Source organism: Monodelphis domestica, chromosome 8 (genome assembly GCF_027887165.1).
Source record: "Monodelphis domestica isolate mMonDom1 chromosome 8, mMonDom1.pri, whole genome shotgun sequence".
In the NCBI taxonomy this organism is placed as follows: Eukaryota; Metazoa; Chordata; class Mammalia; order Didelphimorphia; family Didelphidae; genus Monodelphis; species Monodelphis domestica.
This window is the reverse complement of record NC_077234.1, coordinates 175,150,530-175,177,533: the sequence shown is the minus strand read 5'-3', so window position 1 is coordinate 175,177,533 and position 27,004 is coordinate 175,150,530. Positions and strand designations below refer to the sequence as shown.

General features: G+C 36.4%; 1 protein-coding gene across 1 annotated transcript in view; it reads left to right on the top strand.

Moving 5' to 3' along the window:
- Nucleotides 1-27,004, top strand: part of EFNB2 (ephrin B2) — a 54,801-nt gene that overhangs the window by 5,590 nt on the left and 22,207 nt on the right. The window contains exon 2 of the mRNA XM_001365454.4: nucleotides 22,311-22,594. Within this exon, the coding sequence (XP_001365491.1) occupies nucleotides 22,311-22,594 (284 nt within the window). The remainder of the gene's footprint in view (nucleotides 1-22,310; nucleotides 22,595-27,004) is intronic.

Here is a 27,004-nt window from a genome sequence, read left to right as displayed (position 1 = left end):
CAAAGAACTGGCTAAAGCGATATCTTACCGCGCGTTGGGTCGCCTTCTTTTCAGGGGAGAATTTATTTGGGAATCCTGTGTCTGGGGAGCTCACTTTTTAACCTCAAGCCATGACAACTTCAGCCTTCAGAAATAGGAGCGAGAGGTTAAACTGACTGGTTAAGCGCTTGGTTCTAAATCTTCTACAAAGCCTAGCTGTTGACACTTGCCATGCTAATGCAAAGACCTTCCAATGGCGCCTCCAACCCTCATAAGTATTCCTGACACCTATCCTAACACAGTATTAGCGCAGGTGATTAGCAAGAGGCACGGAGACCAGCTAGGGCACGATTTTGGAATGGTTTCCTTTGGCCTTGCATGAGCAGGACCAAGTGTGGTAGAATTGGCATATTCTTTCTAGTAATTATCAAAAAACCTCTTATCTGTAAACTTTGCTAAGGCCAAGCACTTGGGTAGTGGAGTCATTGGCATCGCAAGGAAATGAGGAAATCTCCCCCCCCCACCCCCCACCTCACCCCTCCGCTGATAGAGTTTAGTGAGCTCATGGAGCCTCCGAGTGACACATAACTTAGAGCTACCTTTCCACGGAGCATTTACCTGATGAGAAAGCATTTGAAATCCCTGGATGACTGCAGTGATGAGTCACAGGAATGGGAGTGGTGAAGAAAGGGAGGACAAGTGATAGGCCCTAATAACTTTTTCTTAAAGTTTTTTTTTTTAAATGAAAACTTTATTCTTAAAATTCTTCATTGCAAATGGGGGGGGGGGAGTGGTCTTCTGAGAAAAATCGTGATTAAAATGGCCTTCATGTGTGGCTAATCTCTGCCTTCCTTTGCTGCTGACATAAAGAACCAGTTTTTCAGGTCACTTATCATACATCTACATAGATTTGCTTATGAGCTCACCCTTTGTGGAGCCTTGTGGAGACTTAAATGGGAGTGTTCAACTGTTTAAAATATTTTGATTAAAATATGCAGAAACCATAGAACTATAAGCTTCTAGGCAGGACTTAATTCTTTCAGGGTAGAGGGGGTTTGGGGTGTTTTTTTTTTTTGAGGAGAGAATTAAAAGAGAGATGGCATATATGAAAAGCAAAGAAGGAAGGATGGCAAATGGGACAGCGTTAGAACAGCTTGGAAAAACTCCTGTGGCTTCATTGTCTCTATAAAGCCAGAGAATACAAAGACATAAGCAATTCAGCCCTTCTCCCATGATGGAAAATGTAAACCGTTGACACGGCTCCCCTGTTTAACTTGTTTAATTCTCATTTTAAATTCAGTACTATACCAGCCGTGTGAACTCTGAAGATTTCTTTAGTAATCCATTTTGTAGTTCCGAATCAAAAACAAAGTGAAAGGGTCTGACACAATTTGCTTTTATTTTTAGGCAAATCAACCCTGGTCATAGTTAATAAGGGGATTACAACCCAGACTAGGTCTTTACAGATGTAATGTAAATCAAGGGCAGAGTATAAAGAAACTGATCCCTTTTGATTGAAGTATGGTAAAAAGGCATAGAGAAACTAGCAGCAGTAATCTGATTGTATGGCAATAAAACCACCATTTTCTGTCTTTCAGATAAAAATAATGTGGTAAATCCATGCAGTTCATAAGATGTAAAGGCAGATAAAGAGGGATGCCATGGCAACATATAGATTAGCTTGATGTTAAAAATGACATGTCTCTGAAAAGGGTGTAGAAACTAAGGTCCTTGCTCGAGGCTGTTAGGTATTATGTGAGAACTGCACAGAACTTGGAAACTAGGATTAGAAAGTATGAAAGGCCTACTTGTGGCCTGGGATGGTTAAAGAAGTGAAGAAAAGCTGCTCAGTTCTTGCTCATTGGTGGTGTATAATATGGTAAAGGTAGATTTCATTTACTGCCCTTTTTTCCCTTTTTTCCCCCCTCTCTGTCCCCCCTCCCCCCTTTTTGGGGGAGATTTGGGCTGATTAAAACTTCAGATCACTGCAGTTGTTAGGCTCTGGAAGATTTTCCTTTTTAACTCCTGGCCTAACAGCAACAGCCATTCTGTAGGATTAGCTGCACTCTGAGTTTGTTTCCTTAATCTATTTGGGCTTCAGGCAGGGACATGCTGGGAAGGAACAGAGACCAGAGGGGATAGGTAGGGCTGGGGTTATCTGAAAAGAAAACAGAGACCTTTTGATTTCATCCATCTTTCAGACTGGTCTCACTCTCACACTGCATGGGAGAGGCAAAGATAAACATTACACATTGTCCCTCTCCCTCAGCAAGAGAATTCTTCTGCCATTTTTGCATTTCCCACCCTACCAGAAAGAAAAGGGGGAAATCCAGTTTTAATTCAAATGAGAAGTAAATCCAATATGCCAAAGTGATGGGGGCTAATCCAGGTGATATTTTACTTCTGAGATGTCAAAATCAATCTTGGAGCTCAGGAAGCTAGGCTGTACTTGACTTTGGGAAGATTTCATAAGAAACTATTTGAATGGTCTGGAGCTTTGAAAGTAAGCAAAGACCCAACAGAGCTTTTATTGCACCTGTCCTGAACAGCCTTAGGAAGATATTGATCTTTTCTTTTTTGCCCTCCACACTTACCAACTTAGTCATTAAAAAAAAAAAAAGAAGCCATTGAACTTATCAGTAGGTACCATGCAGAGTTAACATCCTATAGGAACAAGCCCCAGAGGAAATATTTGCTTTATTGCCTGTCATTTTGTGCTGCTAGGAAGAATCTTACCCTGACTTGGAGTGAGCCTCTGCTCTTAAACACTGAGAAAACACTGCCGGTTACCACAGCCAAAGTGCTATCTTGAGGGAATGAGGGAATTTCAGATGTGTTGGACAAAAGTGGAATTCAGTGGTTTATTCTTGGAGGCGATGACGGTCATGGCAGCTTTCTAAGTTTCTGCACTTGCAAAAGATCTTAACTAGATCCTTAATATTCTATTGAAGTTTTGACATCAGAAATCTCATCTCAACAGCTGCATCGCTGACTATTGTATTTGTTCTTTTGTAGAATTTCAAGGTTTTCTAGAATTTAAGGAGTTTTTTTTCCTTCTTGGTTTTGTTTCTGGGACCTGTTTTTGGTTTTACAAAATGTCACACAAGCAAATAGACTGAGTGCTGATGCATTTACCTACTTGCCTAATTTAACCTTGTGCACCCCATATCAAAATATCTTTATTTATTTATTTTTTTCATTTATCCAGACTCTGCTAAGCCAAGGGATACCCTCTTCTAATTTACAGGCTGGTCACATCCAAGCACCTTGCATTCTGCATTTGACAATGATTGCTAATGGGCCATTCAACTAAAGTATTTGCTTGTTAACAGGGAACAGAGCATGATAAATGTCCAGCAAGCTTGCGGCCTCCTTCAGCTTTTCAAATGCAGACTGGTGCATATTTATGGCAGGCAAATGACAAAAGAAGTAGCTGAATTACTCTGGCCTTATGCTTTCAGTTAGAACTAGGGTTAAAGTGATTAAAGAAATGATGCAAAAAGCAACCTCATTTGTTTGCTTACCATTATCCACCATTTGGCTTTCCAACCTACTAGCCATGACACATTTCAGAAATATTATAGATAAGGGGAGTGTATCTATCTGGCAAACCGTAGGAAAGAGGAGGTGATCATTTAGGAAATAGTCTCCCTGCCAGGTAGGCCTATTTGTGTAGAATTACTGAGAATCAGCACTAAGTTCTATACTACCAAAATATTGTTCTTTTACATATATATAAATTTAAGGGTATACTTAGCGTCCGGAGAATTTTGCAGTTGCTAAATGCATTCATGCTGATTTCAAATAAAAACACATGAGAGGAAAAAGCCCCCTTATGGAAAACAAGTCTGTCTTGCTCTCAGTAGTTTTCTAAACAAATATGATGGGGAAAATGGCAATAATGAAGTGTTAATTAGTTTGCTGTTTCCATTCTCCAAAGCACCAAATATGTGGCTAAGTGGCAGGTACACGTCATGAGTGCCTTCAATGAATGAATGAATGAATACCTGGTAGGTGTCCTGCACCATTTTGATTTGAAAGCCCATCATTGTGCTTCTGTACTATAGAACCTTTCTATTTTCTCTTTCTAATTAAAACAATCACCCACATTCTCCCTTTGCTTGAATTCTGTGGCAGCCAATTTTAATTAGAGGTTGTGCCACATTCCTCCAGTTCTCAGTAGCCAGGTCTGCTTTAGACCTGAGGCATTTTATCTATGGACTTCAGACAAGCCCTTCTCTCACACCCACTTTTGCTTCTGTTGCCCAGATTTATAGAATTTTTCAAAAGTGAGCTGTAAAGGGAATGTTAGTACAACTTCTTCATGTAATAGGAGAGGAAACTGAGACCCCAAACCTCTCATTGTGGTAGGATTTGGAATCGGCATTCCTTACTCGTTGTATGGCACTCAGCCAATCATTTAATTCTCTGACTCTGTTTCCTCATCTGTAAAATAGAAATCATACTACTTGCGCTACATACCATAAGGGACTATTGAGAAGATCAAATATCTCAAAAGGGCTTTGAAACTCTTTAAGCCTTACACGAAAGAATTATTAGGAATGAATAAATTAATAAAGCATTTATTAAGTGCTATCTGCAAGATATTCTGCTAAGTGCTGGGCATTTGAGCATATAAATAGAAAAATCAGATAGTTAATGTTCTCATGGAGCTCACAGTCTGATGGGGGAAACTACAAGAAGGGAAGGTCTCAGCTACAAGTCAGACAGAAATGCCCCATAATCCTAGGGGTACAGAAGCAAAGCGGATAGTAATTTTTTTCATTTATGTAATTTTTTCAATAAGTCTACCGAAAAATTCTTCGTTTCTGCTGTCAAACCCTTTGACTGAGCTGTGAGGGCTGGGTTGGAAGCTGGGGTCTGGGTGGGGGCACTGTCACTCACAGGACTCCTATACTGTTGGTGGCAGTCAGTCAGCTTCCCCACCATGACTTTTCCCCTCCATGACGGTTGTAGGGGCAGGGCTGGAAGCTGTTAACTTGTTAACGTCATTCATCATCATCATCATCATCATCATCATCATCATCATCATCATCATCAATTTTCGTAAAGGACTTGCCCCAAGTCACAGGGCGGCAGACCCAGGTTTAGAAAGTTCAGACATCTTGACTCCTAGTCCCATGTCCTCTGCACTAAACCATGACATTTATCTGCATACTTGAGATTAAGATCAATATGTATGGGAGGTAGGGAAAAGAATATGAGTAAATGATTATATAGACAGAGTCTCTCCTGTGTTTTCCAATTCAGAAACTCTGGGGAGAGTTAGACCCAAAAAGGACTTTCCCTTATGCTAATATTTCATAGCTATCATATGCTCCTGGAAACTCATAATATAATTCCCAGAATGCATTTTCCCCACAGAAAGTGTTATAAATGGTTTTGGGGGAAGGGAGGTAATTGAAATAGTGATATTAGTGCTATGTTACAAGTACCTTATGCATTAAATATATTGGGGACTCTCCTGGGAACCCCCTCAATTTATGATATGTTTTTATGTGAAAACATGGGCTTAATTCTAAACAAATGTGAAAAGGCAATGTTCAGAAGACTGCTCATTATATATTGGGAATTTTTATAAATACAAAATTTATTTCTAGAGATCTAATTTTTAGCCTAATGCTTCTAAAGGAATAGCCAATTACTTTACTATCTGATTCTTAAGGGAAATGTGGTAAGTGAGCATGGGACAACCCAACTCTTACTATTCTTCTTGGTTATAGACTAGTAGACTAGGTCACAGGTCTTGGAGTGAGGAAGAAAAGGGTTCAAATCCTACCTTATACATTCACTATCTAAGTGTCAGGGCAAGTCTCTCAGCCTCACTTTGCCCCAGTTTTCTCCGTAAAATGAGGGGGCTGTCCCTTCCAGCTTTCAATCTATGATTCTGTGAATGTCAATTATAGGTAGATGTTACTTAACAATTTCAAGGATCCATGGTTTGAGCTTTCAGGCTATTCAATGACTTCCATTACAACCTCTATGACTTAAGAAATAGATGATTAGCAGCCTAGAGAACAGAAAGTTAGACTTGGAGGCAGGAGGGATCTGGGTTTGAATCTAACCCTAAAGGTCTCTCTGAAGCTCTGTTTCTTTCTCTGTAGAATAGAAATTACAATAGCACCTACCTCACAAGGTTGTTATGAAGATTAGATGAGGTGATATATGTAAAGTGCTTTGCTAACCTTGGAACACTTTATAATTACACGTAATTATTATTATTATTATTAAGTTCAAAAGTTGCTATAATCTGAAAAATTAATTCCCCTGGGGCTAATTTGTAAGGAGTCCCCTCTCCAGACTGCAACTCAAGTGATGGTCATACACTCATACTCGAAACCTTTCTGATTTGCTAAATCACCATAATTTGTGTTTCGCCACAAACTTAGCCTCCAGCAGCACAATGTCATTCCCATAACACAGTGAGGCAACAAAATAGTAAGTTAGTGGAGGATCATGGGTGAGTATGAGGAGTGAGAAAAAGAAAAACTCAGAAGAGGCAAGTGAAAAAATAATAGTATTTTAACCCAAACATAGACTCTGCGTTTAAATGTGTTTTATTTATTGCCCATAAACTTATTGCTCTGCTATTTTATATTCTTAGATGATAGCCTTCAGGAAAACTGCAGCAGAAAATAAATTCATTTAACTAGAAATAAGTTTATAATAGAAATAAATTTAAGCTAGAAATACATTGACAAAAACAGTCCCTGCTTTCAAAGAACTTATATTCTATTGGGTGATTGAACTTACACTCTTATGAAGGGGGATGAGTGGAGGAGAAAGGATTTTTGCAGAAGGTAGGGGAAGGGAGTAAGTATTTATATAGTATCTACTATGTGCCAGACACTGTACAAAGCTATGCAGGTACTATTATTATCCTCAAAGAGGTTAAGAGACTTGCCCAAGGTCACAGAGCTAGTAAATGTCTGAGTTGGGATTTGAATTCAGAACTTCCTGACTCCAGACCTCTCCACTGTAGCATCTAGCTTCTTCTATAAGGTGTTTCATTTAAGTTGTGCTTTAAAGGAAGGTAGGGCAGAGAAAAGAAAAATCAGAGATGGCCTTAATCCCACTGAATATCGTTAATTGGATTTGTGAAAACATTAAAGGCAAAATAAAGTTTGAATCTAGGGAGTAGTTAGCTCCATATAAACAGCATTAGAAATTATTGAGAATGTTAAAGCTTGAGAACTTAAGTGTGGGATTTGCTTCTAATGCATTAATAGTATTTCAAAATAATGCTAGTCAGAGCAAATTTATTCCTGCATATGCGAAGAAAATAAGACCTGGCAAAGTTGATTACATAACATTTAGAGCTAGAAGGGACATTAGAGATGTTCTCAAATCCTTTCATTTTCACTATGAGAAAACTGAGGCTGGAGGGGGGGGGGGACAAAGGGATTGATTTCCCCAAGGTCACCCAATAAGTAAGTGGCAGAGAGAGGATTTGAACCAGGCTCTTCTGACTCCAATCCAATGGTCCTTCCACCATGACATGCTTAAATAGCTTCCATGACTGGTTTCCCCAGGGTATCTGAAATGAATGACCTAGCTGTGTCATGTTCTAATTCACCTTCATATGAGGATAAATGCTAAGTGAATACCCCATTCTTTGTCATTGAAAAATTAACTAATCTGTTATATGGAAATTAGTCTTTGGGAATGGGAAATGTAGTTAATTTCTAATTCATTGACCCTCTTGTTTAGAAAACTCATTCCATCAACATATCCACTGAGACTTTCATGTTGTTTGTTAATTGTAACTCAGCCAATCTTAACTTTTTGTGGTTAAAATGTTGATCAAAACAAGAGTTACAAGGTAGATAGAATTTCTTTGTTGCTTTGTCAATCATATTAAATGTATTTTATTCATAAAGAATTCTTTATAATCGATAGGAATTTCTCAATGGTTTCTAATGACTACTCTAACAAGGCTATGCCTAATAAACCAGATTTCTAGTTACTAGTCCTTTTCAGGGCACCTATCCACAATATACACTAGAAATACACTTTTTATATGTTACTCGTCTAATAAAAGATATCAGTTTCAGGAATTCTTCATTTGATCATTTGATTCTTTGAGGAAAAAGAGAGGTCAGAGCAGCAATGAATTGGGTTGGCTTAGGGACTGTATAGGGTAGTATAAAGGCTAAGAGGATCTTATGACATCTTTTTAAAAATCTAGTCACAATTAAATGCCATTTTATTTTGGATTTTGGGATCTTTGCCAGCTTCCAGCTTGTCAGAGCTGAGAAGACTCAAATCAAGTCCAGGCCTATTTCCACAGCAAACTGGAATCCTGGCTTCTTGCCTGTAGATTCATTCAATGTACCCCATCTGGCTTTTGATGTTCTGCAAGTTTGAAGCAGTTTGTTTAAGGAAGCTATGCAGTGAATCCTGGTGAACCTATCTGTCTTGGTATATCGCTGTAATTTGGAGCCTGTAATGGTGCATCCTTTTGAATTTGCATTTTCACTGGTGCATGCCATCTGTTTACCTATTGACTGAGCAGCGGAGGGTCCCTCTACCTGATTGGATAAAAAGTACAGAGTTGGAGTTAGGAACATCTTGACTCCTTTTGGGGCCCTGAAGCCCAACTGCATTCAGTGTCTACACTTCACTTGCTTTCTTCATGTTCAATTAACTTCAGTTTAGTTCAATAGCAGCCTGTTTTAATCACTCCACATCACTTAACATTTTTTTTTTGGTCAAGGTAATTGTAGGCTGCTCAGGGTGGTTGAACGAGAAAAAAACTATGTTGGCCACAAAATTGCTTTGTAGCACATATCATATTTTTCAAGGGCATATATTTAGTAGAAAATATGTATTTAACCGTGAATTGATTTCCCAAAGTAAGGTCACAGACTTGGGGCCTGGAAGAGTGCTAGAGAGGAAAAAAGGAACTAAGATTTTTTAAAATGTCCATTATGTGCCAGGAACTAAATTAAGCACTTTCAAGATAGTGCATTGCCCAAGGGAACACAGAGAGTATGTCAAAATAGGAGATTTGAACCTAGATCCTATGACTTTGCCTCTTGGACTCTTCCACTGTTCTACTAACTCATTTTTTAATGGATAACATATTATCTTGAAGTGTGTGTGTGTGTGTGTGTGTGTGTGTGTGTGTATTTTAAAATAACTTTTTCTTCCTACTTTCAGGGAGTAAACAGCTGTTATAAAACTTGAGATAACTTCCGGAAATTTACTAAAAAGGAAAGAATGTCCTTCTTGTAATGTTTGCGTATAGAGCAGCAATGCCACTGATCTAAGAAAGAGGGAGAGAGACAGAGAGAGACAGAGAGAAAGAGAGACAGAGACAGAGACAGAGACAGAGACAGAGACAGGCAGACAGAGAGAGACAGAGAGAGAGAGAAAGAGAGACAGAGACAGAGAGAGAGAGAGAGAGAGAGAGAGAGAGAGAGAGAGAGAGAGAGAGAGAGAGAGAGAGAGGGAGACACACACACACACACACAGAAGGAGAGACAGAGAGAGAGGAGGCAAAGAAAAAGCCTGACCAGGAATTCTCTGGTTACAGAGCAGCCACTTATCTGATTATGAAAGACTACTAATACCTTCCTCTATACAGCACTTTTATTTTGCCAATTTTTTAAACTTGTCCCTGAAAACCTGATGCTAGGGTTCTTCTATCAACTCATATGGAGTATATTACTCATATAGAGCAGAATCCAAGATGATCTCCTTGCATTCACTCTTTTGAAATGGGTTCACAGGGAACTCAATCTTACTACATACTAAAAACAAAAAATCTATGTAGTATGAATGTTTCTTCTTGTATAATTAAAGAGCTTCAAAATGGGGAAAATATTTAATTGTGGATAGGGAGGCCAGTGATGATATGAAAATGCATACCATTCTAGTTCTAAGTTGTAATATAATGATGTGTGCCATAAATCCATATTCATCCCATTTCTTTATCTTTTTAAATAACCAATACAATCCAGTCTTCAACTGGATCAGTTAGCAACCCTTTAATCTCAATAGTTTCCATAAAACCAGCTGAAAATACTCTTTAAAATTTATATATTTATGCTTTTGTAAATATAAGAAAAAGCCACTATTGCCTAGTGCTTTATATATAAAGTCCCCACCTTCTTTTATAGACTTTTTCTTAGGAGCATGACTTAGAACAAGACTGTGCAGGTGAGAATAAATTGCAATTGGGAAAGAGAAGACTCTAAACTCTTTTTGTCTCTGGGTTATGAAATATTTGTTTCAGAAATGGAGGCAGTAGAGCCAACCTAGTACATTATGGTAAGAATGAAATCATCTGTTTGCTTCTCCCCATCCCCCATGCTCATGTCCTACGCATCAATCATTTTTTAAACTCCACCCACAATTTTCATTCCTTATGTGGCTATTTCAGAAATGTAACAAAATGAGTTTTTTTTATGAAGGGGATGAGACTACAGAATCACCCAGATAATGCTTCAGTTTTCACCTTAAAAAAGGTAACGAAGTGGGTTTTCTGTTTTGGTCTGTTTCACTTTTTTTTTTAGTCCATGTTGGCTGGTCTGTGTTAACCTGTAAAGAGAAAAAATCTCATGGATTTTGTATATCAGACACATGGATATAGTTTGGCTGCATTGTTTTCAGGCAATTAACGCTCTACAGTTCTGTATCTTTTAAAACAAGAGATATGTTTTTCATCTTTGCTTGCAGTCTATGTGACCACCCTCCTTGTGGAGCAGGTTTTTATTACAGTGTAATCAAGACCCATATAAAGAAAGACTCAATAAATAATTGCATTGTTTTCTGAGAGAAGGGAAAAACTATTTTAATCTTCTTAGGAGGATGTTAAAAGTAAAGTTTTAATTTAGCATCAGGTTTTCTAAGCATTGTGTGATAAATAGGAAAAAACACCAATATTAATATCAAAGGGAGTCAGTTTTCATTACAGTAAAGGTTCGATTGTGCAGTGCTGTAGGCACTGAAATTTAATATTATTGTGACTTGTACAGTAATTGTAGAATGACAGAGGGAAATGGATTAAGTTTAAATGTAAGTGTACACAATAGCACATGGACTCCGTCAGAGGGAAGTTTAAGTTATTGGAGCAGGGAGAGAGCCCTCTGGCCCTGTCATTATGAATTAGTATTTTGTAAATAACTAGCCCCTGAACTGTAGATTCATGACTTTCCTCACATATATACATAGGACATGTACACAGATGCATCCATGCATGCCATTTGTAACTGCATTGGAGAGTTGCTGAACCGGTTTTTGGCCCATATGCCTACAGTGCAATTGATTCTCTGAGGGTTCTCATCTTTCTTTTTTCTTTGGAAAAAAAAAAAAAGATTGTATTTGCTATTGACTTGAAGCTTGAAATGCACACACCCCCACTTTTAGCTCCGAGATTCATAACACTTTGATGGCCCTAAAAGGAATAAAACCTTCCAATTTGCCCCTTTTCTTTTCCTTGAATAAACTAGGTTCAAGTTGCAGGTGATCTTTGTTTTAGAAAAGTGTGAAAGAAGGGGCACCTGTGAAAACAGGCAATTGTCCCAACCCACATACACATTTACAGAAAATGTCCATTGAAGCTTCCAATTTCTGCCTTCCTTCTTAAGACACTTTAAAGCCAATGGGAAGGTCTAGTGTTGCAGATTGCTTGAAGCTTTAAGGTCGTTGTTTGATGCTCTAAGAGTGGTATCTGGTAACTTAATTCAGTATAAACTTAATACTCCAAAGCAACACCCCACTCTTTCTCTTGTTTTTACTGTAAGTATCTGCAAAAACCTGTTCTAATGTTAGAGTGCAAAAGGGGGCAGTAAAGGGCTGTCCACAAAAATGGAAATATTTTTCAAGGTTCTTTTTATAGTCAATACAGCTGTGGTAGTACTTATTTATTTGTTTTTAAATAAAAATTTTTAAAAATTCTCCTTGGCATTTAGAGAATGTATCATTAAACAATCTAGCGTTTCAACCAATGTGAAACCGAATATCGTGCCCATATAGGAAATGGGTCATCAAATTGGAAGTATGGATCCCAACCCTTTTCCAAGGGTGCTTACGTCATTCCAACGGCTTAGATTTTTCCTTAAAGTAATCTGTAGTTCCAACGAGCACAGAATATCTTCTCCTTTTTTATAAATGTAATTACATCTCTTCAAAAAGTGAGAACAAAGCCAAACCTGTAAGTTTGAGGTTTCTAGTTGAAATACCAAAGTGTGTGGTAATGTCATAGGTCAAGAGTTGGGCTTTGATCCAGAGCAGCATGCATCATTTATCAAGAGTTAACTAGGGAAAAAAATAGCCTATTGCAACGAACCTCCAGAGTGTTTTCTCATTCAGAAATTTTGAAATTGTTTATATAGTCTGGGTTCTCTCTGTGGCCCATGGCACTGGCAATTAATAATTTAAAAAAGAAAGAAAGAAAAAAGGAAAACATTTAAAGAAATAAGTACATTTTGCCTAAAACACAATAAATTGGAAATGTGTTTAATACATTTACAGGTCACTAGTGAATAAATATATGACTGGATACATTTCTGGCTTGCCAGTGTTTAGGTTTAGGGAGTGCATAAATGAGGACTCAGATTCCTGGAAATGTTACCCAGCTCAGATCTTCAGAGAGTATGAAGATCCAATGCAAGATCAACTTGATTAAGAACAACTAATGTTATACATTGTCATGTGTTTTGTGGTTCCAGGAATTTGTTGACTAATCTTACTAAAAACATAATTTTGTGGCATTAAATTACAGCACAAATAATAGCACCCAAACTTTGAAAGTATACAGATACTATCAATATTCTATGTAATTATCCTTGAGATCCAAAACATACTGAAAAGCTAAAACACATATTAGTGTATGTTTCTTTGAAAATATACATCAAACAGGTAATTTTTTAAAAAGTGGAATGACAAAAACAATTGTCCTAAAATTTTGAAAGTTGCAATATTTTAAAAATGTTATTTATCCTAAGAAAACCAGGGATACAATGAAAAAATAGGAGTTGAATGATGGCAAGAAATCTGGGCCTAACCATTTTCATTTGCAATAGAGGAAGTGATTGTGAATGATTCAAAATCAGTTCTAATAAAACATACTTTGTACTCTTTACATTTTGGAATTTAATTACAAAAACATTTTTGGAAATATGTTTAAATATTTTGTTAACTTCTGGATACCAGTCTTAAGATCAGAATTGTTTTTTATTGTGTATCATATTATAGAAGTCTGCTAAATTTTTTTTAAACTGAGTTCTGCAAATAAATTAGAAGGGAATAGTATTGATAAAGTTCAGCACATATTTAATTTGCTGTTAAGTTTTTTTCATTGTAACACGAATTTATGATTCTGCTTCCTTTCATCCTCTTATATAATTAATAGGACCCTCTTTCACAGGTGAATGCTACATACTATAAGTAATCATACATATGAACAATTCTGTGTCATTTAAAAATATTTTTATGTGAATTCCATTAAACAAAGAACTATTTGAAGAACTGAGAAATTGGCATTTTTAAAGTAACATGTTCTTGTACTTTATCTCCTAGACACACCATCAGTTTCTTTCCAGTTGTAAGGACATGCCTTTCCTAGTCAATTAAGTTTGAATGGCCAGGCAAAGAAGTGTGTTACAAATTACTCAATACTTTGGCATTTATGTATGCAGTTTATACTACATTAATTTGTACTTTTTTGTATCTTTCTTTTTAAAAGTATTTTTTAAAGTTTCCTTTTGTGCATGAGTTGCTTTTCTTAATCAGTAGGCTTTTAAGAATTGTAACCAGCTGATGAATTTATAATTATAGCCCGAGTTCAAATTCTGACCCTTCTTCTTAACTCCCTATAGCATCCTAATCCAGATATTTCAGTTCTCTGGACCTTAGTTTCTGAATCTGTAAACTGCAGTTTGTATGAAATAATCTCTAAACATTTCTTCTAGTTCTAGATCTATGAACCTATAATCTAGAGTGTTTATTGCTACATACAAGGATTATATAGCCTTGCTTATCTATAAGAACAAGGATTCGAGAAAAATGATACTCTATTGCCAGGGTCATAGTTATAGAGATACCCTAGTTTAGTGGTTACAGTCTTGAACTAGGATTCATAAAGGACTTGGATTCTACATTTACCCATAGAGGTTTATTAGCTATGCAACTCTGGCTAAGTGGTTGCTCTAGGTATCATCCCTTCTCCATAAAATGGCAAGAATAATGGCATCTATCTAAAAGTGTTGAGGGGGGTGGGAGGGTCAAATGAGATCATGTATAGAAAAGTCTTTGTAAGTGTTAAGACAGTATACATTGTAGACTTTCATCAAAGAATTATTTAGTGTTCACTGTGTACCAAAAATAGTTCCTGTTCTCAAGGAGCTCATGGCCTAATAGGGGAGATTACATGTAAAGAGATAGATAGATAGATAGATAGATAGATAGATAGATAGATAGATAGATAGATAGATAGATAGATAGATGGATGGATGGATGGATGGATGGATGGATGGATGGATAGAAGGATAGATGGATGGATAGAGTGATAGATGGATGGATGGATAGATAGATAGATAGATAGATAGATAGATAGATAGATAGATAGATAGATGGATGGATGGATGGGTGGATAGAAGGATAGATGGATGGATAGAGTGATAGATGGATGGATAGATAGATAGATAGATAGATAGATAGATAGATAGATAGATAGATAGATAGATGAATGGATGGATGGATAGAGTGATAGATGGATAGATTGATGGATAGATAAATTGATTGATAGGTAGGTAGGATAGAGGGATAGATAGAGGGATAGACAGAGGGATAGATGGATGGATGAATAGATAGAGGGATAGACAGAGGAATAGATGGATAGATAGAGTGATAGATGGATGGATAGATAGATTGATGGATAGATAGATGGATAACCTCTATAAGGATATATGTTGCATGTATATATATATATGTATATATAACTATTTTGCACACACATATGCCATCTACCATCTACTCGTGTGTGTGTTTTAACACTCACATTAGTCTTTGGAGTAGTATAATCTCAAGGGAAGGCTCTAGCAGCTGGAAAAGTCCCCTTGCAGAAGTTCGGATTTGAGCAGTTTTGAAGAAAGCCAGTAACACCAAGAGGTAGAGAAGTTTGGGGGCAGGGCAAGGGGGACTGTCAGTGCAAAGGCAGAGATTTATTTTTTGTAATGTTTCCTCTATTTTAATAACTGGTAGGCTTTTATAAGTAATTTAATCTTATTTATCAGGGTTTTATTTTGGTGAATTATGATGTAAAGACTGTCATTTTCCATTTCTAGTTACCAGCTTTTAGCAATACAATAGAATTTGTTCATGATATGGCTTGTTATTATGTAGATTACAACGAGGGCAGATCAAATCATGCCCCTCAAATCTCACAACTGCAGATATACAATAAAGCTATTGCCAATGAAGCCTATAAGGAAAGTGTTAGTCATATCCAGGAGCACAGAACTAAGAAGCAATATTATAAATGGGCTCTACTTTGTTATTTTGGAAATAAGATCAACAGTGTCATCTCTTAATGGAAATTCACATGTAGCCTGGAGAATGCAGATACATCATACTAATTTTGTACCCTGCATTATTATTGGTTTTTTTAGACTTCCTTGATTTCCTTCTAAAATCACTATAAGAAACTGGTGAACTTAATTTACACTATGAAATCTAAGCTTTGAAAATATTATAATAGGACATATATGTATATTCACACATATAATAGGGAGAAAAATCATTTTTAACCCAAAAACATATACAAGAAACCATGTAATGCACTTTAATTTTCACAAAATACTTTTAAAAATAACCATTCTGGAGGGGTAGACAATACAAATATTATTAACTTTATTTCACAAAGAAGGAAACAAGCTCAGAAACAGTAACTTGCCCATGATCATATAGCTAGAAAGAACAACAAATTTGGAGTCAGGATGTGAGTTTGAATCCTGCATCTTATACTTGTGTGACTTTGGGTAGCAAACTCTTTGGCTGGAAAATGAAACAATCAGACTAGCTTAACTCTTGAGGTCCTTTTTGCCTTGAAATTTTATGACCTTATAAGCATCGCATTTAAGATTTGAACACAGGTCAGAGACTTGCCTCGAGGACTATATTTCCACAAAATCAGGTTTAACTCTGGAAGCCTAGCCTTAAGACAGACCTATAGTAATACCAAGGACCCTATTAACCACATGCTAAGAACACAAGGGCCTCAAATTCTATTATGTTCTTAAGTAGCTTTATTATTAAGAAATGCATGCCACCCTTATTTGCCTGGGTGATCAACTTCCCTCCTTGGTAAACAGAGGCTGTTTGCTTTTGGATGTCAGTTATAATTTTGTGAAAGAAAGAAAACCATGGAGTTAGTCTGCTTTATTCATGCTTTGGGGTTGTAGGTCCTTGTGGGGCTAGGTATACATACTAGGTGGCAATGTTTTATGATCCAACAGTCTCAGATGTCTACCTTAAAAGAAGCCTCAGGACTTTAGACACAGCTAATGTGCTCTCAGCATGGAGCTTTACACTCTGTGGCTCTTAATGGGATGCTTGTGTGCCCTTGTGGTATATATTTCCTTTCTCTTGACTTTGACTTCATTTTACAGCTTTAAAAGTACATCAAAAAAATGAAAGCAGTTTGTTTTTAATGCTAAATTTAGGAAGAAGCAGCAGAGACAGGACAGTTCAGAGAAGGGACACTGGCTGAACTTCACTTATCATATTTGTCCCTGATTTTGTAGTTTTCTTCTTTATGCATATATGATGTATACGGGCGGAGGAGACTGCATTCCTGAAACTCCATCTAAGAAAGATATGTGGACAAGTACAGGTCCTTTCCCCTTATCTTTCCCTAAATCTTACTAGAGCGGAGCATGGGATCGGATGCTTAGTTCAAATTTGTCAGGGTGCCTTGTGCCTTCTTATCCATAAAGCAGAGTTTTCCTATGACCTTGAATGCCTTCCCTCCCCATTTCAGGTCATTGTAATTCTGTCATCTTTCAGGTGCAACTCAGATTTCACCATTGTGTTTGGCTTTCCCTAATAAATGCTATCCCAGAGTGACCATTCTTCCTCATTCCTTTGGCATTTACTACCAGTATCACCCTCTGTCCACCTTCTAATAGGTAGCATTTTTGTGTGTCTTACCTCCTAGATAGATTGTTAGCTCTTAGAAGGGAGAAAGGAGAAAGTGTGATATTATGGGAAAAGCCTTGACCTGAGAATCTGGAAATATGGGTTCCAGTGTAAATGCATTGCCTTAGGCAGATGAGACACTGACCATCTTCAGTGTTTCCTCCACAATATGTATGCACTTATTATGTTCTCTCTCTCTCTCTCTCTCTCTCTCTCTCTCTCTCTCTCTCTCCCTCTTCCTCTCCCTTTACCCCCTTCTCTCTCCCCCTTTCTCCCTCCTCTCTTTCTCTCTGTTTCTGTCTCTGTCTCTCTCTTCTCTCCCCACTCTTTCTTTTCTCTTCTCTGTGTTTGTCTGTCTTTTTCACATTATACTTATTTTAGTTTAATTTTCTTTCCCCAATTATTTGCAGAAGTGCCTATGTTTGCTCTTAGTAGGTTCTCAATAAGTGCGAAACAATAAAATTTAGTAATTTAGTCATTTAATATTTGTTCTTATATTGTGGATAATGATTTTGGGGATTTAGTTTCTGATCTTTTGTTGTACTTCTCCCCATTTGCTTTGATCCTTGACTTGATTATGTCTGGGTATACAAGTTCATCTGGAAAACAGATCTACATTCAGTAGATAGGTCAATGTCTAATTAAAATTTTTTTTCTGGTACAGAGGATTGAATTTTTCAAAAAGAATTAGGACATCTGTTTTAGTCTTGTACTAGCCATAAACATTTTTTTAAATTGAGAAATCACTTATTTTTTAGTGCATGAGGATTCTCATTTATGGGTTTGATCTACAAGAAAACTTCCTATCCATTAGAGCTATTAAAAAAAAAAAAGAAGAATGTGTTGCCTGGGGTCCTTTTACCAGTTGGAATAGATGACCTCTTGAGTCCTTCAAACTCTTAAGATTCTATGTTTCTCTAAACCTGTGTATTATACCTGTGCTATAATATGCAAACAAGCCAGTTTTCTAATGGAAATTTTGTAGTTCCTTAGATTTTAGTACTTTGTAAAACTCTTTGAACTATTTAATATAAGATCTTGGATCTTATCTTACTGGTGAATGGTAGATAAATTACTTATTTTTTGATTGAATTATTTAATCACTAATTTAGACCAGCATGCTAGATTACTGCATAGTTTCTCCAACTGTAAAAAAAAGGTATATAATGATACACTTTAAAGTTTTGAGTGCTAACACTGGATAATTGACATATTAAAATGTTCATTTTTATATCATATTTTAAAATGTAAATTGATGCTAGCTTTATTAATTTTCATGATTACCATTATCATTATTTTTTAGATTATCAAGCACTTGTCTTTACATGTTGGGTTCTATATAAAGATAAATAAGTAGATGTCATTTTGATCCCATATGAGCTTTATTTGTAAAATTAAGCAATGCTTAATAAACATTGAATAGGTAAATTTAATAAAGCATTATCAAATCTACATTTATCTTTGCAGAATGGATTTAGAAAATTAATGTAGTTATTTAGATGATACAGGGAATACCCTAACCCCATTGATGCTTTCCCAAAAACATCTTAAGTAATAGACATCATTACTAAAAGTTGAAAGATTTAGAGTCCAAAAGGAGTATATTTCATACCTAAATCAAGGAATTAATTTTTGCTTGATGATGAATATTTGTTAAAGGAAACTTGTTTTATTTTTTGCTGATGGGGTGTAGAGTTGGAAAGAGGAATACATAGGTTTCTGTTCATTAAAAATGGCAGAGCATTACAGATATGAAATGTTACATATGCTTTCAGATGAGGTCACTGTATTATTTGTTTTACTCAATTGCTTTGCTTGTTTATAAGAGATCTCAAGAAGTGGGAGCAATTTATAAATATTTGTAATATAAAAACAATACACATCAATAAAACTTTAAAAAGAAAAAAGTGATAAAAGTTTAAAAACATTTAGAAAACCCTTGAATTACTTAGATAATTAGTTAAATACTAATGAGTACATTAGGAGCTACATTTGAGCAGGAAAGTTTAGTGGTGGACAATTTAGCAAAATGAAAAACTAACGTTAAAAGAAAGGCAAACCATACATTCTCAAGGAGATAAAAAAAAAACTCACAGGAGTTATATGCCTGCATATACTGGAGGAGGAAATCACCTCTTCACTTACTCAAGGAAGTTCTCTTGGAGAAACAGGTAGTTCAGGAGGTTCTTGAATAAAGAAAGGGGGCAGAGCATGGCAAGCATCATTTAGAAATAGAGTACAGTCTGGGAAAAAAGATCATAGACCTCAGGTGTCCTAGATGCTATGTATAGTCATCTTGGGAGCCTATGGACCCCTTCTTAGAAAAGCATACAAAAGTGAAGTGGTATGTGTGGGTCGAGTGATTGAAATAAAAGGGCAGCTTTGGGATATTAAAAGAAAAGTAACAGAATTTTGCTAGGTAAAGCAAAAGAAAGCTTAGTTGCATTTTCCATGGCTTCTGCTTCTTGAGAAGTTGGTTGATAGTGAAGAGAACACAAAATAATGGAAGTCTATTGTGCTTAACTTCAGTTAGCAATAGAGTATTGTAGTAGGAAAAGGTGGTGCAATGGATAGAGTTTGGGGCCTGGAGTCAGAAAGATCTGAGTTTAAATCAAGCCTTGGGCACTTACTAGCTATGTAACCCTGGCTAGTCACTTAACATTGTTTGTCTCAGTTTCCTCATCTGTAAAATGGAAGTAATAACAGCACCAAACTGACCCCAACTCCTAGGATTGTTGTGAGGATCAAGTGAGATAATAATTGCAAAATGCCTGGCACAGAATAGATGCTATATATGTTATTATTATTATACTGTAGCCTATGAGGAGCTAGATTTAAGCAGGAAAGTTTAGTGGTAGACAAAGATTTCTGTTTCTTTTACAGAATAAGTGAAATTATCTGAATTCTCAATATACAGGCTGAATAGTGGATATCAAAACTATGAAGAAGTGTGATGGAGGGGAAAGTACTGGATATGGAGTAAAAGAACTGGAGGTTCAAAATTCAAGTTCTGTGATTTACTACCAGTAGCACTTTGGGCAAGTCCCTAATTTCTCTAGTGTTCAGGTTCTTTCATCTGTAAAATAAGAAAGAATAAACTACATGTTCTCTCAGGTCCCTCCTAAGAAAGTGTATTTGATGGGACATCATCACAACTAGTAAACCAAGAAGGACTGAGTTTATTGATTCCTCAAAAGAAAAACTGAAGGGCAGCTAGATGACTCAGTGGATAGAGTGCCAAGCCTAGAGCAGGGAGGTCCTCAGTTTATATCTGACCTCAGACATTTCTTAGCTGTGTGATCCTAGACAAGTCACTTAACTCCAATAGTTTAGCCATTGGTGCTCTTCTACTTTGGAATGAATTCTAAGACAGAAGGGAAGGGAAGGGAAGGGAAGGGAAGAGAAAGGAAAGTAAGGAAAGAAAAAAGGAAAGGAAAGGAAAGGAAAGGAAAGGAAAGGAAAGGAAAGGAAAGGAAAGGAAAGGAAAGGAAAGGAAAGGAAAGGAAAGGGAAAAGGGAAAAGGGAAAAGGGAAAAGGGAAAAAGAAAAAAGACCATATATATAACCAAAAATTTAAAGATCCTGAGATGAACTCGAACAACTAGAAAGTTGTTTCTAATTTACAGTTATACAGTCATTTCCAAATGGTCATTTTGAGTTTTTCCATTAGGGAGGACTTTTATATTAAATTCATTTCTTGTTTACTTTTGAGCAATATGACTATAATGCCCATGCCCAGACTATAAAGGAAGCCATTAAAGGGGAAATTGTGTTGTTGGACTTTTTTTTTAAGCTCTAAAATGAAAAAGCCCAAGGAAGAATGGCATGCTGTAGTATGCAACATACATTTTTCCTGCCCTAAAATGGCATTTAAAAAAATAAACCTGTAATTAAATTTCTCTTTGTCATGTTACATGCTGCTTCGCAACCAACATAATGCACTTACAGAGAAAATGAATGCCATTCATTAGTATAAATCATAAGCTTATGGGACCAAGCAAATCCCCATATGGATTTGAAATTGGGGGGCGTTAAAGCATTTCCCCCCCATTTTCACTAGTGAATGATGACCCAATAATAATCATGGCTGGTGGGCTTCTTCAGTCAAATAAAGGATGGTATTGGGAGGATTCAAAACCTAGGGCTTTGTTCTCAGGCTTTAATATTTTAATGAGCCTGCAGGCTTGGCTGCCTACGAATGAGCTGGGATTTCTAAGTGCGTTGTTTAATGTTAGCAGTTGTAGAAGGATGCTTCATTAGGAAGCTCTTGTTTCAGCTTCTCAAAGCAACTCTCCATTAAGAAAGATCTTTCAGCAAGCAGCATGGAGGGCCTGAAAGAGCAAGAGGGGCGGGAAGCTTTTAGCTTCAGGCATTAGGGGATATTGTATCAGTAGCCTTCACTCCAAAGCTTGGCTTCCAAGCAGTAATTGGAGCAAATACATCTTAAAAAAATCCGTCCAGAAGGACAGTGGCTGTTGTCCCTGCGAGAGGAGGGCCCTTCATCTTGCAGCTGAATCAATATTACGACTAATTATTTCTGGTTATCTTTTATGGGTTTGTAAGACATTTCTTTTGTTCAGTATATAAAAAACCTATTGTTTGATCAGTGACTGACTAATTATGATAAGTAATTTGAAACATTCTTGATGAAACTTGTCTGTTAATTAACATCAACAGCAAATGGAAAATAACAGGACAACAAAGTGTTAGTACATCCACTGTTCTCTGAGATTGATGAGATCTTTGTATGGAATTCCCAATACAGAAAGCTGCCAATTCGTTTAAACACACACACACACACACACACACACACACACACACACACACACACACACACACACACACAAAACAAACAGGTGGGAAGGTCTGACTCACCACCAAGGAAAATGTCTTAAACAAAGAACTACTGAAACCGTAGGACTGAGGGGGTGGTTAAATAATTAGAGCAGGACAGAACACACTGCTTCTCTTACAGGGTGTATTTCTTCCCCTCCCCTCCCCCTCCTTTAATATTGATCCCCATGCGAGGCTCAAGTGCCATCCGATAAATTTGGTTATTGAGGGCAGAGAACTGCCAAGTGGGAAATTGGAGAAATATTGCGTCATGCAGTGCTGCTATTGGGTTCAACTCAAATGTCATCTCTTTTCTGTTTTTGGTTCTTTTAGATTTCTACCTGGACAAGGACTGGTACTATATCCACAGATAGGAGACAAACTGGACATAATCTGCCCAAAGGTGGACTCTAAAACTATTGGCCAGTATGAATATTATAAAGTCTATATGGTTGATAAAGACCAAGCAGATAAATGCACTATTAAAAAGGAAAACACACCTCTGCTCAACTGTGCCAAGCCAGACCAAGACGTTAAATTTACCATCAAGTTTCAAGAATTCAGCCCTAACCTCTGGGGTTTAGAATTTCAAAAAAACAAAGATTATTACATTATATGTAAGTACAAAATGCCAATATTGTTACTGATCTAGAATGTTAAAGTAAAGATAAGCTGAATGGGTTTGTATGCTTTTAAACATTTTCTTTAAGACGATTTGTTGGTAAATCTGTTTCGTTGAGGATATCCGCGTTCAAATGCTTATTTTGAAGTTCAGTTCAGTTTATTACAGCATAATAATAATATTGACTAAATATATATGCATATTTCTTGATAAAGACTGTGTGTGCCCATGCATAAAATGAGAAAAGGGTTTGCTGAATAACTAGTAGCTACTTGAAACATTTGAATATGTTTGTTTTCTTACTAACAAAATATTTTAAAGTTTGCCTAGGAATTTTTGATAGTTACATCCTGCACAAATCATATCTTGTCTTTGGGGGGAAAAAGTGGAACTTTGTCCTAGACCTTGTGGTTGCTTTTGACCACGAGCACCACGATTATCTTTTAGTTAAAACTGGCTTAAGATATTTGGTCTGGTGAACTAAAATTAAGGCATTAAGATCATTCATTTGATTTTTGTTGATTACTTTGGGCATTTGTCCAAGTGGCGTTACAGCTATGGGAGACTTAGACACAACAGGGCAAATCATAGGAACCCAGAAATGCCAGCTCTATTGCTTATGGGGCAGTCTTTAAGACATTGCACTTAATATGAACATATGGATCCCTGGGTTAGATTGGATACTGCTTTTATTAATAAGGTTTAATCAATAAAATAAATAGCTCTGCAGTTATTCAATAAAATCATCATGTATTAATTTGGTACCTAAAGTGAGTAAGGCACTCCACTGTGTAAGAAGATAATATCAGAAGGCCAGGATTTGGGCTAAGTCTGTGGGATTGTGACAAAATGGAATGATATAATTATCCAGATAAATTTGGCTGGGGGTAGGGGGGAGTGGGTGGAAAAATTCCTACCATACTGAAAATATTTTTGGTTTGACAGGTACACATAATTAGTTAAAATTTCAAATTGCATAGCTCTTTAGTCTCAAATTAGTAAATCTTTTGATCAAATCAACAAAAATGGAGCACTTTTTGAGTTGAAGGTTCTATTTGATTTAAAGGTGTAGGGTCTAAGTCTGTGATTTCATCGAAATAGGGGACAATTGAGTAAGGAAACTTCCTTTACCAATGCATAAATGACTTGCCTCCTTACATATTATGTGTCAGAATTAGGATTTGAACGCAGATCTTCCCTCCTTAAGAGATTGGCCCTTTATCTATTACTACACAATCCCTTTAACTCTTTTTTTTTGTACTAAAATGCCTCCAAAATAGAGGATATTGAATCATTGAATCAGTCTCCCAGTACTTAGACTTTTTTTTTTTGGCAATCAATTCGTAAACTATTGTTGACTCTCATTTTACTGGGCTACCACATTTTTACTCCACTAGGTTAATAGTTTATTAGATATTATCCTCATTTCTACTGGGACAATCTTGGCAAATAACAGATATTTCCTAATGTATTTCATTGCAATCAAAGCCAAAGCTTCAAAACATTTTACAGCTGAAATGAAAAACAGTACTAAAATTGCCTTCAAATTGTGTAGTTTTTGTCTCTTGGCCTCTGCTGTGAACCTGGAATGCTAGGGAAACTACAAATCAGCTTTTAAACTAAGTTGATTCAAAACGATACATTCAGAGGGAGTCACACAAAATAAAAGGGGCCAAAGTGATATTGGAGGTAAAGGGACAATTGCGATAGGAGGAATTAAAACCAGCCTAAGGAATAAGAGAATCAGATTAAGGAGGAAATGTATAAAAATAATATTAAGGGATTCCTTTTTTTTTCAAGTAAGATATAATTACTGTGTACTAATACTGAAGCTTCAGAAATGAGATTTGATGGGACTCTAGCAGTTTGAACCTAGTTCAGTTTCTTTTGGCAGGTGGTGGAGTAAGACTGGTCACAAGGGGTTCAGATGTACAGGGTCAAATCCTTTACTATTCCAGAGGTAGCTGAATTTGAAGAAATTCAGAGTTTTTTAAAAATGCTGCTTTAGGGCAGATCGCTCAGAATTGGACCAGTTAAAATGGAAGATGTTAAAATTCATCCATTCATTCATCCAACAAACAGGAAAATAGTTCCCACTCAGCTATTAAGTCATCACTGTGTTATAGGCTGAGGGGAAAATATGGCTTTGCACTCAAGGCTTAAAATCTAGTAGGAGACTTCATATTAAGGGTAATATCATAATGATTACTCTTTTTTTTTTTTAATCCATAGAACTTTAAAGCAACACCCATACTGTTTTCCATTTGACACTTGAGTCAAAATAAATGAGTAAAATTGTTATGGGTGATTTTTAATTTTGGTAGATAACCTTTAAGGTAGTTGTATTATTTAACAAAATAGATAAAACTCTGAATTACATGGAATGTTATTTATAGAATCATAGAATTTAGGGCTATTAAGGGATCTTAGAGATGATCTAGTCTAACTCCCTTGTTTCACTGATGAAGAAACAATTTGCTCAAGATCACCCGGATAGTAGTTGGAAGAGTTGGGATTTTGCAATCTTTCAGGTAAATACAACAAGTTCACCCCTGTGTCTGGAATAGTGTGAATTGTGGCACAATTTTCATTAATATGGTGAAAATGGGGCTCTTCTTAGACCAGCGGCATTTTCAGAATCTTAGATTGAGCTAGTATAGTATAGTATAGGAATTGTACACAAACACAGACACACTGTTGATATCTGAGTGGTTGACTTGTAAACAGTGAGAACTTACTCTAAAAATGATGTAATAATGTAACTTCAGTATTTCTTAATCTGGGGAGGAGGGTCATAATATTTAATTTAAAGACCTGGAAGGTTGTTTTTGTGTATTGCTTGATATATGATTATCAAACAATTAGAGCAGGTATCTTGGCTTCTGAAGTATATCAAGAAACTAAAGCAACCAAAAGTTACATTCCAATATAGTTTTCTCTTCAAACAATTGTTATTCTCATAAGATTGTGAGAACTATTGAAGCTTTAAGGCAGCACTCAAAAATTTGTTCTGGATCTAGAAATCAATCACAAAATGAAGGAATGACATTAATTTCATAGAGAATAAGCAAACATTGTTTAATGGATTTCCCTCCCTAAGCAGACAGTCAAAGGGACAAGAGAGATAGAGAAAGGAGAAAGTAGTGAAGGCTTTAGAGTCTCACTACAAACAATCTCAAAACTCAACCTGAGGAAAGATTGCGATTTTGCCCCAAATAAGAAGGCTCACATCTTCTCCCCACCTTCTCCATGTGGTGATATATATATGTATGTATGTATATAGATAGATAGATAGATAGATTGATTGATTGATTGATTGATTGATAGATTGATAAGTAGAGCTTTCACCCAAGAAGGGACAGGCTTTGAGCCCACATTCTTTTTTAAGCAAACACATTTAGGAAAATGGATGGAGAAGAGAAGGAAAAAGGGTGACCTCATCTATTACTAAAAATGGACAATTGTATGAGTTGGAAGATATGTAACAGAGAAGGGTTGGAAAGCAGAAGCTGTTGCTATGGGTACATGTCTGACTCAGTTTCACTGCTTTTTTTGGGGGGTAGGAGAGATAAGACTGTTTTCTGGTGATTCTAATGCATAATGTAATATCCTTACTATACTGGATTTAGTTGAATTTGAATAAATTCAGTTGTTTAAATGCTGCCTTGGGAAAAATACTACAAAGTAGATCAATCATAATAGCAGAAGTCATTAAAATTCATTCATTCGTCTATTCTACAAACATTTGTATGTGGTTTTGGTGGGGGCCCCGGGTGGAAAGAGGTTGTAGCAGGGGGTCCACACACAATGAGATGTGGTTTGTAACTGGTCTCAGTGGAGCCCTGATATGTTTGGAGACGTGTCTCTCCAATATGTTCTTCTAGCGCCCAGAGTCCCAAGAGGTTCAGTTGCCGGATGTTAAGAATGTCCATTGCCTGTTATTGATATACCCTTTCTTCTATTTCCAGAAAGAACTGAGTTCATATGTCCTTTGAATATCTTATTTCAGGATGTTTTATGACTGAATTTTAATATTGAAATCTGTACCTATGTACATTGTTGAAAGGACTTGGGCAACACAAGATTTCTAGATACCATGAATTAATTTGTTGAGTCTTGTTTTATGATACTGGAGAAAATTTCTCTTCAGTTCATAGAAATTCATAGAAATGGGGCTACAAGATGGAAAACAACTAAAAGCCTTAGTCTAAACCTAAATGCTGATTCTCTTGCTTTTTCATATGCTTCCAAGGCAATAGAAGGAGAACTTAAAGATGAGAAATCATTCTTTTCCATAGATAATAAGGAGATTTAAAGTTTTAAAATGAACATTTCTAGTATCAGGACACTTACAAAATGGTATTCTAATAGTACTCTTTTTATGATGCTTAGAGAGCAAATACTC